This window comes from Mesitornis unicolor, unplaced genomic scaffold (genome assembly GCF_000695765.1).
Source record: "Mesitornis unicolor isolate BGI_N332 unplaced genomic scaffold, ASM69576v1 scaffold5412, whole genome shotgun sequence".
NCBI classification, from domain to species: domain Eukaryota; kingdom Metazoa; phylum Chordata; class Aves; order Mesitornithiformes; family Mesitornithidae; genus Mesitornis; species Mesitornis unicolor.
The window spans coordinates 484-13382 of NW_010169827.1; the positions used below are offsets into that span (position 1 = coordinate 484).

Genomic DNA, 12899 nt, shown 5'->3' on the forward strand with positions numbered 1-12899 from the left:
CCTGCTGGCCTCAGTGGGTTCCTGATTTATATCAGGCTAAAGCAGAGAGGAGGGCAAAATTTTACTCGCTAAACACCAAGGAATGAATTACAAGTTGCTCTTTCATTTGCTGTTTCTGCTCTTGCGTCTTTGCAGTAGGTTTTAAAACTCTGCAAAGTTGTGGGTTGTTTGGGTATTTTTATTTATTTGTTTGTTTCCCCCAGTAATAATTTTGCTCTGCTTTCTCCAGGTCTGAGAGGACGGTAGCTTGTACGACACGGAGGGATCTGGTTTTCAAAATGGAATTGCAGCTCGCGCTCCTTTTCGCCGGGATAATTGCATTTTCGGACTCCGCGAGAGGTAAGGAGACTGCGCTTGCTGCAAACGCTCTGCGACTCGCACCCTTCCCTCTGCTCCGCCAACACCTGCCGTGTCCTCGGAGGGACCCGTAAGGGAGTCGCTGTCAGTGCAGGCTCATCTCCTGCACGTTGCTCATCTGTGCGGGGGCGCGGGCTCGTGCCCACGCGTGGTGCCTCCTTACCTGCGGGTCTTGGGGCTCTTGGTTTGGCTGGAGCGTGGTCGCTCGTGGCTTTGCTGAGGTCTCTTAGGTGCAGGTGAACTTCCAGGGGCTTTTCTTGTGCGTGTGTAAAAATACACAGATAATTTTAAAGAAAAGCGACTGCATTCCTCTGTGGATCAGAAATACTTCTCCCTTCCTGTAATCCCTCCAGCCTCTGCCCTGTATATTCCCACCAGCAAACTAAACAAACATGTCCATTAACTTCCTCGGTGACAGACAAATGACAGTTCCCAACAGCGAGAGCGTATTTTAATGCTGGGGCTCCGGCAGTTGATCAGATTTCAATAAACAGGTTCCTCTACCAGTGACAAGTTGAAATACATTTACCTGGGAGCGACGGGGTGGAGGGCGGTGGGAAAAAAAAAAAGTTTCTTTAGGGGAAGGTGCTTTAAGCAAAGCTGTGGGATCTGAGTGAAAGGAGTGGTGGCTTTTCCTCCCTTGGTGGGTGCTGTCCCTGGAAAGCCTGAATGGGAAACCATGGCTTCAGCTCCCCTGGCTCTGGTCACCAAGGAGGGGCTGCATTGTTCCAGGAGAATGGGGGGATGGCTTTAGGATGCAGATTGCTCCAGCCACAATTCCCAACAGGATCGGAGTTGCGTGAATTGTTAAAAGGCCTTTAAATCACCCAGTGCTGTGGAGTTGCGACTTAAAAGGTTTAAACTTGCCCTTCACTTGGGCCGTAACTTGCCAAAAATAAACCTTGGGGGGTAGGAAAGGAGAGGGGGAGCGTTACTCTAAAAACCCCAAGGTTTGGTTAATGTGTTACTTTTTTTTTTCCTTTCTTGGCTTTGGCTCCCAAGCAAATATTTTATGGAGGCAAAAGCACTATAAAATAATTGGGCTGGAAGCTGAATGAAAAAGAAAACAGTATATAGGCTGTAAGTCCCGCAAGTCTGAATTCCAGGCGAGGTTTACAATGGAGACTCAGTTTAAGCTGTAGGCAATGGGCAGCAGCGTATGGATTGAGATGACCTCATGGATGTATATTATTGCAATGGACCCGAGAAGTTGGTGGAGTTCCGGAAAAGATCTGAAGTGGGCAGGAGAAGACAAAAAGATTTTTGTCTCTGTTGTGAGCCAAGCGTCGGCTGCTTTACTGGCTGTGACCCTGTTTAAATTTGGTTTGCACTTGTCTTGCTCGTACTCTTTTATTGACCCCGGAAAATGAAGTGCTGTGGGCTGTTGTCGTGTGGAGAAGTGACAGAAAATTAATTTCAGTGTAACTTTGATAGGATCGTATTGGTAATTGGGTTATTTGAACTCTTCAGAGCTGGGAAAAATCCATCCTGCAAGTGGATGGGAAGGTGGTCTTGGTTATTGAAAATGATGTAGAAATAGAATTTAAAAACCAGGGCTAAACCCGTGAGAAATGGCATTCATTCGTGGGGTGATATCAAGAGAGGAAGTGAAGGAGAAAAAAGTGTCATTGCTGTAAAAATGCAACCAAAACTCTGACATTAAATCCTGCTTTGGACCTCCTTGAGGTTGAGAGTATTTTTGATAGTGGAGGACATAGATGGAAGATCAAACTTGTACGTGAGCAGAGGTGAGACACTTTCCAGCCCATTGCAACCTTATTTTGTGCTGTTGAATATCCCCAGTTATTAAATGTTTACATTGTGATCATTTCAGATCCTTGGAAAAATGTGCCTGGTTCTTAATGTGATTTTTTCCAAATGTATCACAGGGTGGGTTTGGCCGCTGGAGATGTATAAATGTTACCTGTTTTAGTTGCTCGGGTTTTATAGACACTCCTTTGGCCAAACCTCAGCCTGAGGTAGGGAGGCTTTTCTCTAGAGGAAGAAGGGCTCTTTGTTTTGGCTAAACAGCGTTTAATATCTGTATCCTGATGGCAAATGAGACGTGTGTGGCCCAAAGCGTGCCAACACCTCCTAATCTGAGGTGTCAGAAGTTAGAGGTGCTCGCTGGCTTGCACTCAAGTGGGGAAGGTGGCCAAGGAGGCTCTCCATGAAAGTCCTGACCCTTCTTTGCTCGTATTAGGCAAAAGTCGTTTATGCCGGAATTAGGATGTTAATTTGGAGGCGGCCGATTGCGTGCCCCAATTCGGGGAAGGGCTGTGCCGTAGTGCATTTGCACAGGGGGGCAGAGTGAAGTTGCCCACGCGCTCCGGCTTTGCTATTTCCTGACATCAGAGCGCTCAGCTGCAATCTTGCGTTAAATGTTATGTTGTATTATTTTTACATCTTTATTTAGGTGATGCCTTTTAAGGCCAAGTGCCCCGTAGGGATGTCTGATTGGACTAATGTGGCAACTTTTTCCCCACCCCCCAGCAAACGGGGTACTTTTTCCAGATTCAAAGCTGTGCCTACTGGCTCTGTCCCTTCTTGTGACCCAATGTATCACATTGCTACTGTGCAAAACACCGCAAAAGAGGGGATATCTTAGGAAACCAAGATAAACTCTTAGGAAAGAGGCAATACATTGAAAGTATCCACGCAAAGCAGAAAGCAGGTCTGATTTTTGAGGTCCAGGTGCAGAACTCGCTGTGTCTGGAGGGATGAAGGATGAGGTAGCTCTGGCTAAGTTTGAGCCAAGCTTTTGGGGCTGAAATTTAAAGACCTTGGCTAAGGGCTTGTCTACACCTGCAAATGCACAGGAATAACCCTTCCAAAAAATTGAATCTGGAATAACTCCCCCAGCGACCAATCTTATTCTGGGCTAAGGATCTCCTGGAGGGAGCCTGTACCAAAGATGTCTTCCTTGGGAGCTATTTTGGTAAATATCCAAGCCCTTTCTTTCCCTTGTGGGTGAACACAAGAACTTCCGTGTGCACAAAATCCGATTTTTAATAAGAAAACCTGCAGGCTGTGGATTTTTTAAGGGGGACTATGTCTTCTAGGGGACAACCAAGGCATAGGGTGGCAGCTTCAGCCCCGTTGCCAGCTGCACCGGACAGTGCTAGCCCCAAAACTGGGATAACAGTGCGGGTCTGGTGGCTCGTCCCTCGTGTTGCTCCATTCCTGGTCTCTCCAAGCAGCCCTATACTGGGCATAAAAGTCCTCAGCGCCCTGCCCTGGCCCTCCTCCGCGGGGCCGAATGCCATCTTGGGTCACTAACCTTTAGTGACTATGTCCTGCAGCAATGTAGCTCCTACCACTCCACACCTCCGGTCGGATACAGGTAATACAATCTGATATTTTCCTGCCCATGTTATCTCAGTGACACACAACGCAATATTTGTTCCAAATCTGTCAAGTTGCCATCGTATTCGCGTTGGTGACCGTATATGGTAACGTTGGGATGTGCCTGGCTTGGTCCCGTGGCTTAAGCAAGATTTCGTACGGTATGTTTAGAAGTTTTTGGTAAGAGCAGCAACAACCCTCCTGTTAGTGAGTAAACTGATATTCTGCTGGAAACTAATTAGTTTGGATGTTGATTTCATTTTCGGTGCATTGCGTAGGGAGGGGAAGAACGGGACCTTAATTGCTTTCTGCTCTGGCACTTCTCCGTGCAACACTTGGCTTGCAAACCTGGTTGGTGCCTGCTTTACAGGGAATTTGCTGATGGGGCCACCTCAAAATGCACTGTTTTCATGCAGAAGTAATGTCGTGTGCCATTTCTGTTGCTCTGAATATTGGAAAAAAGGGAAGAGGACGCTAGAAGGTTTTTTCTTTCTTGTGCAATGAGTTCTTCATTCTGGTGAACATATTAACCATTCTGTAAATCTGAGGTTTATAAGAGTGTACAGTAGAAAACATGGAAAAGAGAAATAATGATAATATAAGAGAGGTGGTTGTTGGCTTCTGTTTTACTCCTTTGTTCTCGTTGAATGATTTTTATCAGATAGAACGATTAGGTAATTTCTCACTTGTGAAAGAGAAGCACGTTCAGATCTACAGCCTGCTCCAGATTTTATGTAAGTCATCGCGAATCTTCTGGTGAAGTTTGGGGCATTTTTTGGATCGTTCTCATGGGGACCTCACTCATTAATAATCTGTCAGCATGACTTGTACCTCGCGTCAACATGACGATCTCAGAAAATCCCGGTGATTTTTTTTAAACCCCGGTTCCTCCCTTCTTCTGAGGCTGTCGGCCGCTTTTAAATTGCGGCTGAGTTTGAACATAAAATACAGCGTGCGTCATACTGGAAAATTAGGGTTGATTTTATTTTTTTTTTATTAGGAATATTACCAAACTCGGCAAATTGCTCAAATACATTTAGATTTTCCTTAAAGTTTTTATAACTTTGTTTTCTGAGTCCATGTGTTTTTCTGACCTTCATTAAAAGACGCAAGCAGCAAATTAAAACGCGTCTTCTCTGTGATGAGCTTGTACACAGCAAAGGCTCCAAAGTCTGACTCTCAGCCATAGAAGAAACTTTCATGTGCTATGAGGTGGTGGTTGAGGAATTACAGGAAAGTGGTTATTTCAGGAAAAAAAGTCATTCAAAAATAAAGAAGCAAAAGTGACACTTGTTAATGAGTAGGAACCCGCTTTTCATCATTTGGGACTGTTGGTACTAATGTAATAACTAAAGATGAAGTTTGTCGTCTGGCGTGGATTGGCTGATAGAGCTGATCTTTTCGGATGACCCATCTGATAATTCCTTTTCGAGCGGCTCTTTTGCCTTGAACGACGGGGATACATTTTGTACCCAGGTACAAAACACTCGTCATGGAATAGCGTGAGTGCGCTAGAGATGGTCGCTGTCTGGCTGTGCATTTTTGGATTAATTCTTGGAAGAGAGAAAAATTTCCACCGAAAAGGGAAAATAACAGTGCAGAAGTCCTCCTGTGCCTAGTTTGAATTAAAAAAAATCCAAACCAACAAAACACAACCTTTAGTCATAGTTTGCTTTATTCGGTGGGAGCAGAACCAGTGCAGCTTTCTGATTTTCCTGAGACATGAAGCTCCTCCTTGTGTCTGCGTTGACTTGTGAAATCATGCTGCTGAAAGGGCCTGTGCAAAGGTGTCCCAGCATTACAGGAGCTGGTGGAAATGCTCCTTTCTCCTTTTTCTTTCATTAACCTGCTCATTTTGTGTTGTTTCAAAGAGTTCGTCTTTCACTTGACCTCTTCCTGTGTTTTCTGGTGGGCCGCTCAAGCCGAAATGCGTTTGATCTTGTTTTGAACGTTTAATTTGAATTTCTATCCTTTTCTTGTTCTCCATAACCAGCCTTGACTTGGAGCTTTCTTTGATAACAGTGCCTCCATACGTATTGAAGTGTGTTGACGTGTCCTAATTTTTTGCACCAAGGTGGAACACTTTTGGTCATATAAGGAACTATTTCTTTCAAGAGTAGAACCAGCATGAGTGTAGAAGCTGCAATGACCAACGTCTGACAGCCCGTTGAGTCTGGTGCTCACTTGTAGCAGCCATGGTACTAAGGTAAAAGAAAAACATTTCCAAAAGTAAGCTTGAATAATCTGATCCTGCTGCCTTGATGTCGTATGAGATATGCAGATGCAACCCATGCCAGTTTTTACAGGTTAGGACCTGATTCAGAGCCTGTGAGTGTTTGTGCTGTGACTCCTACCCACTCCCATGGGCTTTGGATCCATCCCTTAAGGATGACTTACACCAATAAACTGTGCTACCGACCTCCGTACGGATGCCCTATGTACGACAGCTGAAGAGATGCGGGCTGAGCGTGGTATTTTGGATCCTGCCATTCGCCTGCTCAATCAGATGGTTTTGGGCTCAATTTTTTTTATTCTAGAAACTCATTGCTTCTGCCCACTGTGAGCTCTGGCTGACAGGGCAGAAAGCAACTTGGAGATTCATTGCTTTAACTTTGGGTCAGTGCAGAGGGGTTTTATCCCCCCCCAAAAAGGGTGCCATTCTACGAGTTGTATTGCTAGGTGTGGAGGGGCTGATGAGTGTTATTTAACAAGTTAATATGTGCCGTTTGCTGCTGAATCCATTCACGTCTGATTATTTTTTCCCCTTCCGAGTCAAATAAGCATGGGCTGCATGGAGTTTTGTTGGTTGCCCTGATTGCACAGGCTCCCCATTGTATCACAGCAGAAACACAGTATCCAGCAGTGCTGCGAATAACCTAAAGTTTTTATTTCGTCTCAGCCACTCCAGTTTTCAGGAAGAAATTCAGCCAGTAACTCCAGGCTACTTCTTCCATTAAGTTTTCAAACTTAATTTTGAGCTTTGCTAAGGGAAGAAAAATGTAAATTGAGAACAGAGGCTTCTCAGAGCAGGTTAATGTTTCTCAGGACTGCTGCACCTCTGTTCTTGGCCTCTCTACAAGTGGCTTCTGTCTTGATGGGACCCAAAATAATTTCTTCTTTTGTCTGATAAATGTATTTCATGAAACATTTACACAATCTTGGGTATCCTGTCAAGTGATTGAGAGGTGAGTAATGCAAGAGGTGTCATATTCTAGATGCCACTTGGGTGGTGTTGACTTTGGTGGGTATTTTAGGATCTGTCAGTATTTGTGCATGTTAGATAAAAACACTGCGGACAAATGCAGACATGTGGACTTAATTTGTGCAACAGATATATTTTTAAATTCATATTCTCCTTGCTTGATTTGCTCACATATGCCCAGTGAACTGATGACTTATAGGAGTTTGGTACTGATGTGCAGACTCTTCATGGAGATTGTGGGCTTGCTAGTTCTGCCCAGAACAAGATATTTGGGAGAGGGAAAAAGCTGGAGGAGGACAGGAAGGAGAATGGAAATATTAGCCAACATCCAAGAGAAAATTTAGGCCGAATTAGTGTCCTGTTGCTCCTGAGAACCACTGCAGCCAAGCCTTGGGAGGGGATCTCGAGTGGGCAGAATGTATGCTCTGAAGAGGGTGTTGGGATGTGGTTTTTCCAAATCTGTGCTCTGTTTCTCCTTTCACCTGTGTCCTTCCAGGTACCCCCACAACATTAGGTACGGGTGTGATGCTTAATTGGCTTTTGACCAACGTGGGACTCTGAGGAGAAGTGTTCTGTTGTAAAAGGGGTGTTTTGGTTGAGGTAGCTGGAGTTTTACTCTTGCCTTGTATGGATTTAACTCTTCCTTTTTCTACACAGAAGTGGATGGGGTGAGGCTAAATCAACCCCAAAGGAGGCAGAAGGGACAGTTACTCAGCCCCACCAGTCTCCCGACGCTGAACAAGCCAAACTACTGGAATTAGGCTGCTGCAGATGCTGGAGCACTGTGAACTGGTTTCTTTTCCTCTCCCCCCCCCCCCCCCCCCCCCTTCTTGACTAATAGATTTGTGTGAGTCAGAGTAATTGAGGAAGCTATTTTTCTCAGTGGCTGTTCTCACCTAAACAGATCTGTTAACCCTGGTTAAGCAATGACAAGTGTCAGACGAGTTACAGGTATATGAACCGTGTGTCAAGGATGGAAAGGTTAATAAATAACAGTGTAAACCTCCGGACGTTGTGGAGTATCTCCCTAGGGATACTGCAGGCTCTCTGTGGGAAGAATGTTTGGCATCAACCTGTCAGTGTGAACTGGTGGCTAAAACTCCTTCAGAGTGTGGATACCCTCTGAGAGAGGATGCTGTGAACCATCTTGCTTGCTTTTGGGTGGATCAAAAATCTTTCATGTTCTTCTGCAGATTAACACAACATTTTCGTGGCAATCACAGTGTCTCTTTAGCCAGGCAAGTAATATTAGGAAGTCTTTAATGTATTTTTGAGCAGTTTAAAGTGGGAAAATGGGAGAAGAGTTACTAGCTCCACCAGCATATCGAGATCAGGCTCTGTGCTCTGATAGTCTTTTCATATTTTAATGAAAAAAATTTGATATTGCTCTCAATTATAAAGGTGATGGTCCCTTTAGGTTCAGTGAGTTGTGGCTGAGTAGCTGCAAGTAGGATTTAAATTAATCTTACCGGAGAGCAGAAACTGGGGCCTTGTCAGACCAGGTTGTGTTTCAGTTCTGTACAGTGTGGCACCAAGGCATGGAAGGGTTTGCTGTGATCTGCGATAGTTAATATAAAACCAGATTAACAGATGAGAGCTGATGAGTATCTATCCTCCTGGCATTCACAACCAATCAGAAATGCAGCATTGCCGGAGTTAATTTCGTGAAGGGCTAATGAGAGTGGAGCTTTCAATTTGATGGTGGCCAGGACAGGTGTTTACTTTTCCTTGACAGGTTTGATTGACAAGGACCCATAAACCTGTTAGGGAGATATTTGCATATGCAGGGAAACCGGCTTGGGAGAGTTGATTTCTAATTGCTGGATTTGTTATCTGGAAGTGTTTGCCACTGCTCTCAACACACATCTGTTGTTTCTGGGACACAAACAGACACAGAGAGGTGGTAGAGGCCAGTCAAAGCATTTTGCTCAGAGGCTGGAGAAACCATAAATTAGGGACTGGTCAGTGTTTTATCTAGACCAGAGCAAGGTCGTGACTAGCAAGATGCTGTTCCTGATTCCCTGTTTGCTCAAACAGGGTTAGGCCAGAGGATTTGGAGGATTTCAAGTAGTATTTTGTGATAGTGATGTATACAGGATTATTCCTGTCATTGCAGGTTCATTGAAAACACCAGACTAGGCCTTCTTTGCAGTTGGTAATGTAGCCTCAGGATATTTAACTTGAAGTTCAACTCAGGGCTCTTCTCCTACTCCTGTGGGGAGGAGGACTGTAGATTCACGGGGGTGGGAATCTGCCCCTTTTCCTCATGTTTTACCACCAATCTCAAGGAAGAAAGCAGCAAGGTTCTACTCGGAAGTGATCACAGCAATAGACTTATACATTTGTAATAATTATTACTATGTATTGAGAGTTTCTGTGGAAGGGAAAAAAAAAAGACTCAAAAAGTACTTAGCGTAGGCAGCGTTCCTCTTCTAGATAGTGTTGGGAGAAAAAGCTTGTGTTTCTGAAGACCACAGGCTTGCTAAGTGGAGTTTGAGGCTTATTTTTCTTTTATCCTCGAAAATCCAATAAATCCAGTAAATTCTTTCAGTGTGGTCTTCCAAGAGTTTTTCAACTTCGTCTGACTCGCAGATTATTTGAGTGCCATTATAGACTAGGGGTCAAGCAAGTTAATTCCCAGAACAGTATGCTGCCCTGTTTTCAAACTGTGCTAATCAGGGGTTTGAGTCAAAGCATGGTAGTTTGCTTAGTGAAATTATTTTCCTGTTAGAAAATTACAAATAGGCTCTGACTGTTCCTATTGGCTTCAGTCACTGGAGCACTCACATCACATACGGAGCAAAGCCCCCGGGGATGTACTCGCCGTGGATCGGGGCACCGGTGGGGGCTCATTTCCCAGCTCCCAAGATTGAACTTGTGAAAACAAGCTGAAACCTTAGAAAAGAAAAGAAGTAAATGGTTACAGTTGCATTTATTTATTTCTATATTAGATATTATTTGTTTACCTCCAGCAGGACCAAGGGAGGGCTGCACGGAGCCCATCTGAGCTGTAATGTGGCTGTCCTTTCCCAGAAGAGACATTTGGTGGAGTTATTTAGTTACCTCTCCCCCTCACCTTTTTGTAATTGACTCTTGTTTACTTTTCCCTCCTCCTTTCCCGAAGTTTATTACCGCTGTTTGGGCAGAGGAAATGAATTAACATAATTTACGGGTTTTTTAAAACAAGACACATTCCCCGCATGTCCGCGGACGCACGCTCGCCGTCGCCCTCCCGGTGCTGTGCAGAGGAGCGTGTTTACAGAGTCTGGGTCCATTTAGGGAGAACAATACCCTGATTATGGAGGGCAGCCTTTTATTCCCAGAAACCAGAAGGAATCATTCGCTTGGAGCAGCTACTGCCCCTTGACGGCACAGGCGGCTCGAGCGGCTGGGATGGGGGGAATAAATCTGCTGTGGACACAAACCGGCGGCATTGTTCCCTGCGGAAGTTGATTTTAGGGCTGGGGGTGAGAAATGGTCTCAAATGGGACAAACCAGGCGCCAAGTTTAAGATCTACCAGCGTGCAGAGAGGTGTTGCGGCTTCCAATTTAATTTCCAATTTATAGCTGTGGGATTTCAGCGGGAATTATATGGTGCTTTCTGAGCTGGCAAGGTGCTGGGGAGGCTGGGTGGGAAGAAGATGGTAACTGAGCCTGCAAGTGTTTTTGGAGGGGCTGAGTTGGGTTGAAAAGAGCTGTTATGCATGAAATGCCAGTCATTTCTAATTGCAGTCATGCACCTGTGCCTGGTAGATAATGCTGGAGCCGTGTCATATGGAGCATTTGCTTCACGTGATGTTGGGAAAGGTCAAGCACTTGATGTCTGTCCTGCTAAGTTGGGTCATCAGCAGCACAAATAGGATGCCCCTTCTTCTGTCCAACTGCAGCCGCTGAGGCCCTGACAAGTAAATGCTGCTCAGGTGTGATCTGATGGCAGCTGGAGATGAGTGACCCCATCAGGGTCCTGTCCTTGTCCTGCTCCGCTTCCAGCCTTTGTCACTCCCTTGTGTCAGCATGATTGCTCTTCTGACCATGCTGGTGGGTGTTTTGGGGAGCTAACCTGGGCAGGAAGGCAACCTGGAAAAAAATGTGATGAGTTAAATTGGTATAGGAGCATGACCTGAGCTTGTGGGATATTGCAGTGTGACCGCATTTTCCTTTTCCTTTTTCATTCCCACTTGTGACAGGCAGGCTCAGTACTTTGGAGGACTGAGCATATATGTAGACATTTATAAAATGACCCCTTAGAAATGTAAAATGCAGCTCTGCCTGGGAACAGTGAATGTGAAGACTGGAAAAATCAGATTTGGACCCTGGGTCCTCCCTTGGTGGATCCCATTGGAAAAAGTGTTTATTACCCTGGTAGAAACTTCTCATCCAGAAGCGGTTTGGGCTATTCTGAGCAGGCCGTCATTATTCCTTGTTGACTTTTGCTCTTGGTTTGGCTCAGTCAGAGCAGTGTATCTCTGACCCTTCTGCACTGGGAGATGGCAGCTTTTACACTCTATTATGGCAATTTTCTGTTTGTCTCCTTGAAATTTGGAGCGCTTTGTAGGGGAATGGAAATCTTCCTTCTTCTGTCCTCTGCTTTTGGCTTCTAGGGAAGAAGCATCATTTAGGGAGTTGGGAAATGGCAAGTTAGTGCTGCCAGCATTTGGTGGCCCTCCTTAGCATTGTCTGCTGCAAGGAAGAAGCTGCCCCAGCAGGAGAACGGCCAGCAGCAAGGATGGTGACCAAGTTCCCTCTTGTCCAGGCATAGTGTGCATCAACTGTGGTATCAAGGTGAATGTGGTGTGTCCATCAGGCCTCACAGGGAGCCAGGTTCCCCTCAAAACCTTGGCTCTATGGACTCCTGACTACTGGCGCCACTTCAGGGGGTTGCAAAAATAAGGCAGCGAAAATAACTTGTGCAAAATACTCCCTGCGGATGAAAATATTTTTCCAGGGGAACAGAGCCAGTAGACTAAACAGGTAAAGCTGCAGGGCTTCATTAACAACGCTTTTAGGGGTTTTCTGGAGGGAAGGGGGTGTTTGTGTTGGCCTGTGAGGAGCAGTGGGTGAATTCTGGCTCGGTATGATTGACGCATGTCTAATGTGATGAACCACGACTCTGCATCCCAAAGAAATGTGGCTTTTGCTTTCCCATTGACCCATTATTTTTGTAGAGAGGGGAAGATCCTGATGCATGTCCCAGTAGCCATGTGAAGACTGCTGGGCTTCCTCTGCATTGGAAGACTAATCTTTAAAACAGTCAGGAAAAACCTGATACTAAATAATTGCAACTATCCTGAGGCAGCAGGGATGGGTTTGGGGTTTTTGAGTTGTTTGGTTTTTTTTCTTTTAAATATGCCTGGTCTTCTCAGGCCTGGATGATGTGAGAGGCGCAAGCACTGGTTCCCATGCTGGCTCATGGACTGCAATAAGGGCAATAAGAACCCCTCCAGGGTCCGTCCCCATGTCTGTGTCACCCCGATGGCTTTCCGCTGCAAGTGTGAGCGGTGATCTGTGGAAAACTGTGAATTTTGGCAGCAGCTCCTGATTCAAAATACCTGGGAAACACTGAGCTGGGAGGTTGAAAATACATCTTTGGGGTTTCTTTCTCCAGAAGGAAAAACAGTGTCAAACTTCCACCGAGGCAAATGTTTGAAAGGAAAAATTTGCAATGCAGAATTAAAAAAGAGCAGTTTAGTTATCAGGCACTAATTGAAATAACAGGAGAGAGGAGCGAGCCTGAATGAATGTTAACAGCCTCTTGATTTGGATAATTTTGCTCACATGCTTTCCCCTTTACCTCTGCAGGTGTAATGCAGATACAATACTAAATGCAAAAAAACCCCGACCAGCAAACCCAATAACTTGTCTGAGGGAGATGAAAAATGCAACAAAGTAATTGTATGAGCTTTCTGCTCTAAGTATCCCAGCCTTAAAACCAGAGCAGGGCCTGCTGTCTGTGGCATGTGTTGGAGGGTATTTTGCTACAAGACAGTTATTAAGG

The 12899-nt window shown here is 45.2% G+C and overlaps 1 protein-coding gene across 1 annotated transcript in view; it reads left to right on the plus strand.

Moving 5' to 3' along the window:
* Positions 1–229: 229 nt before the first annotated feature.
* The window catches only part of FGFRL1 (fibroblast growth factor receptor-like 1), a gene marked incomplete at its 5' end in the record, with an annotated part of 168225 nt that continues 155555 nt past the window's right edge, over positions 230–12899 (plus strand). Inside the window, one exon of the mRNA XM_010179490.1 lies at positions 230–339. Within this exon, the coding sequence (XP_010177792.1) occupies positions 230–339 (110 nt within the window). The remainder of the gene's footprint in view (positions 340–12899) is intronic.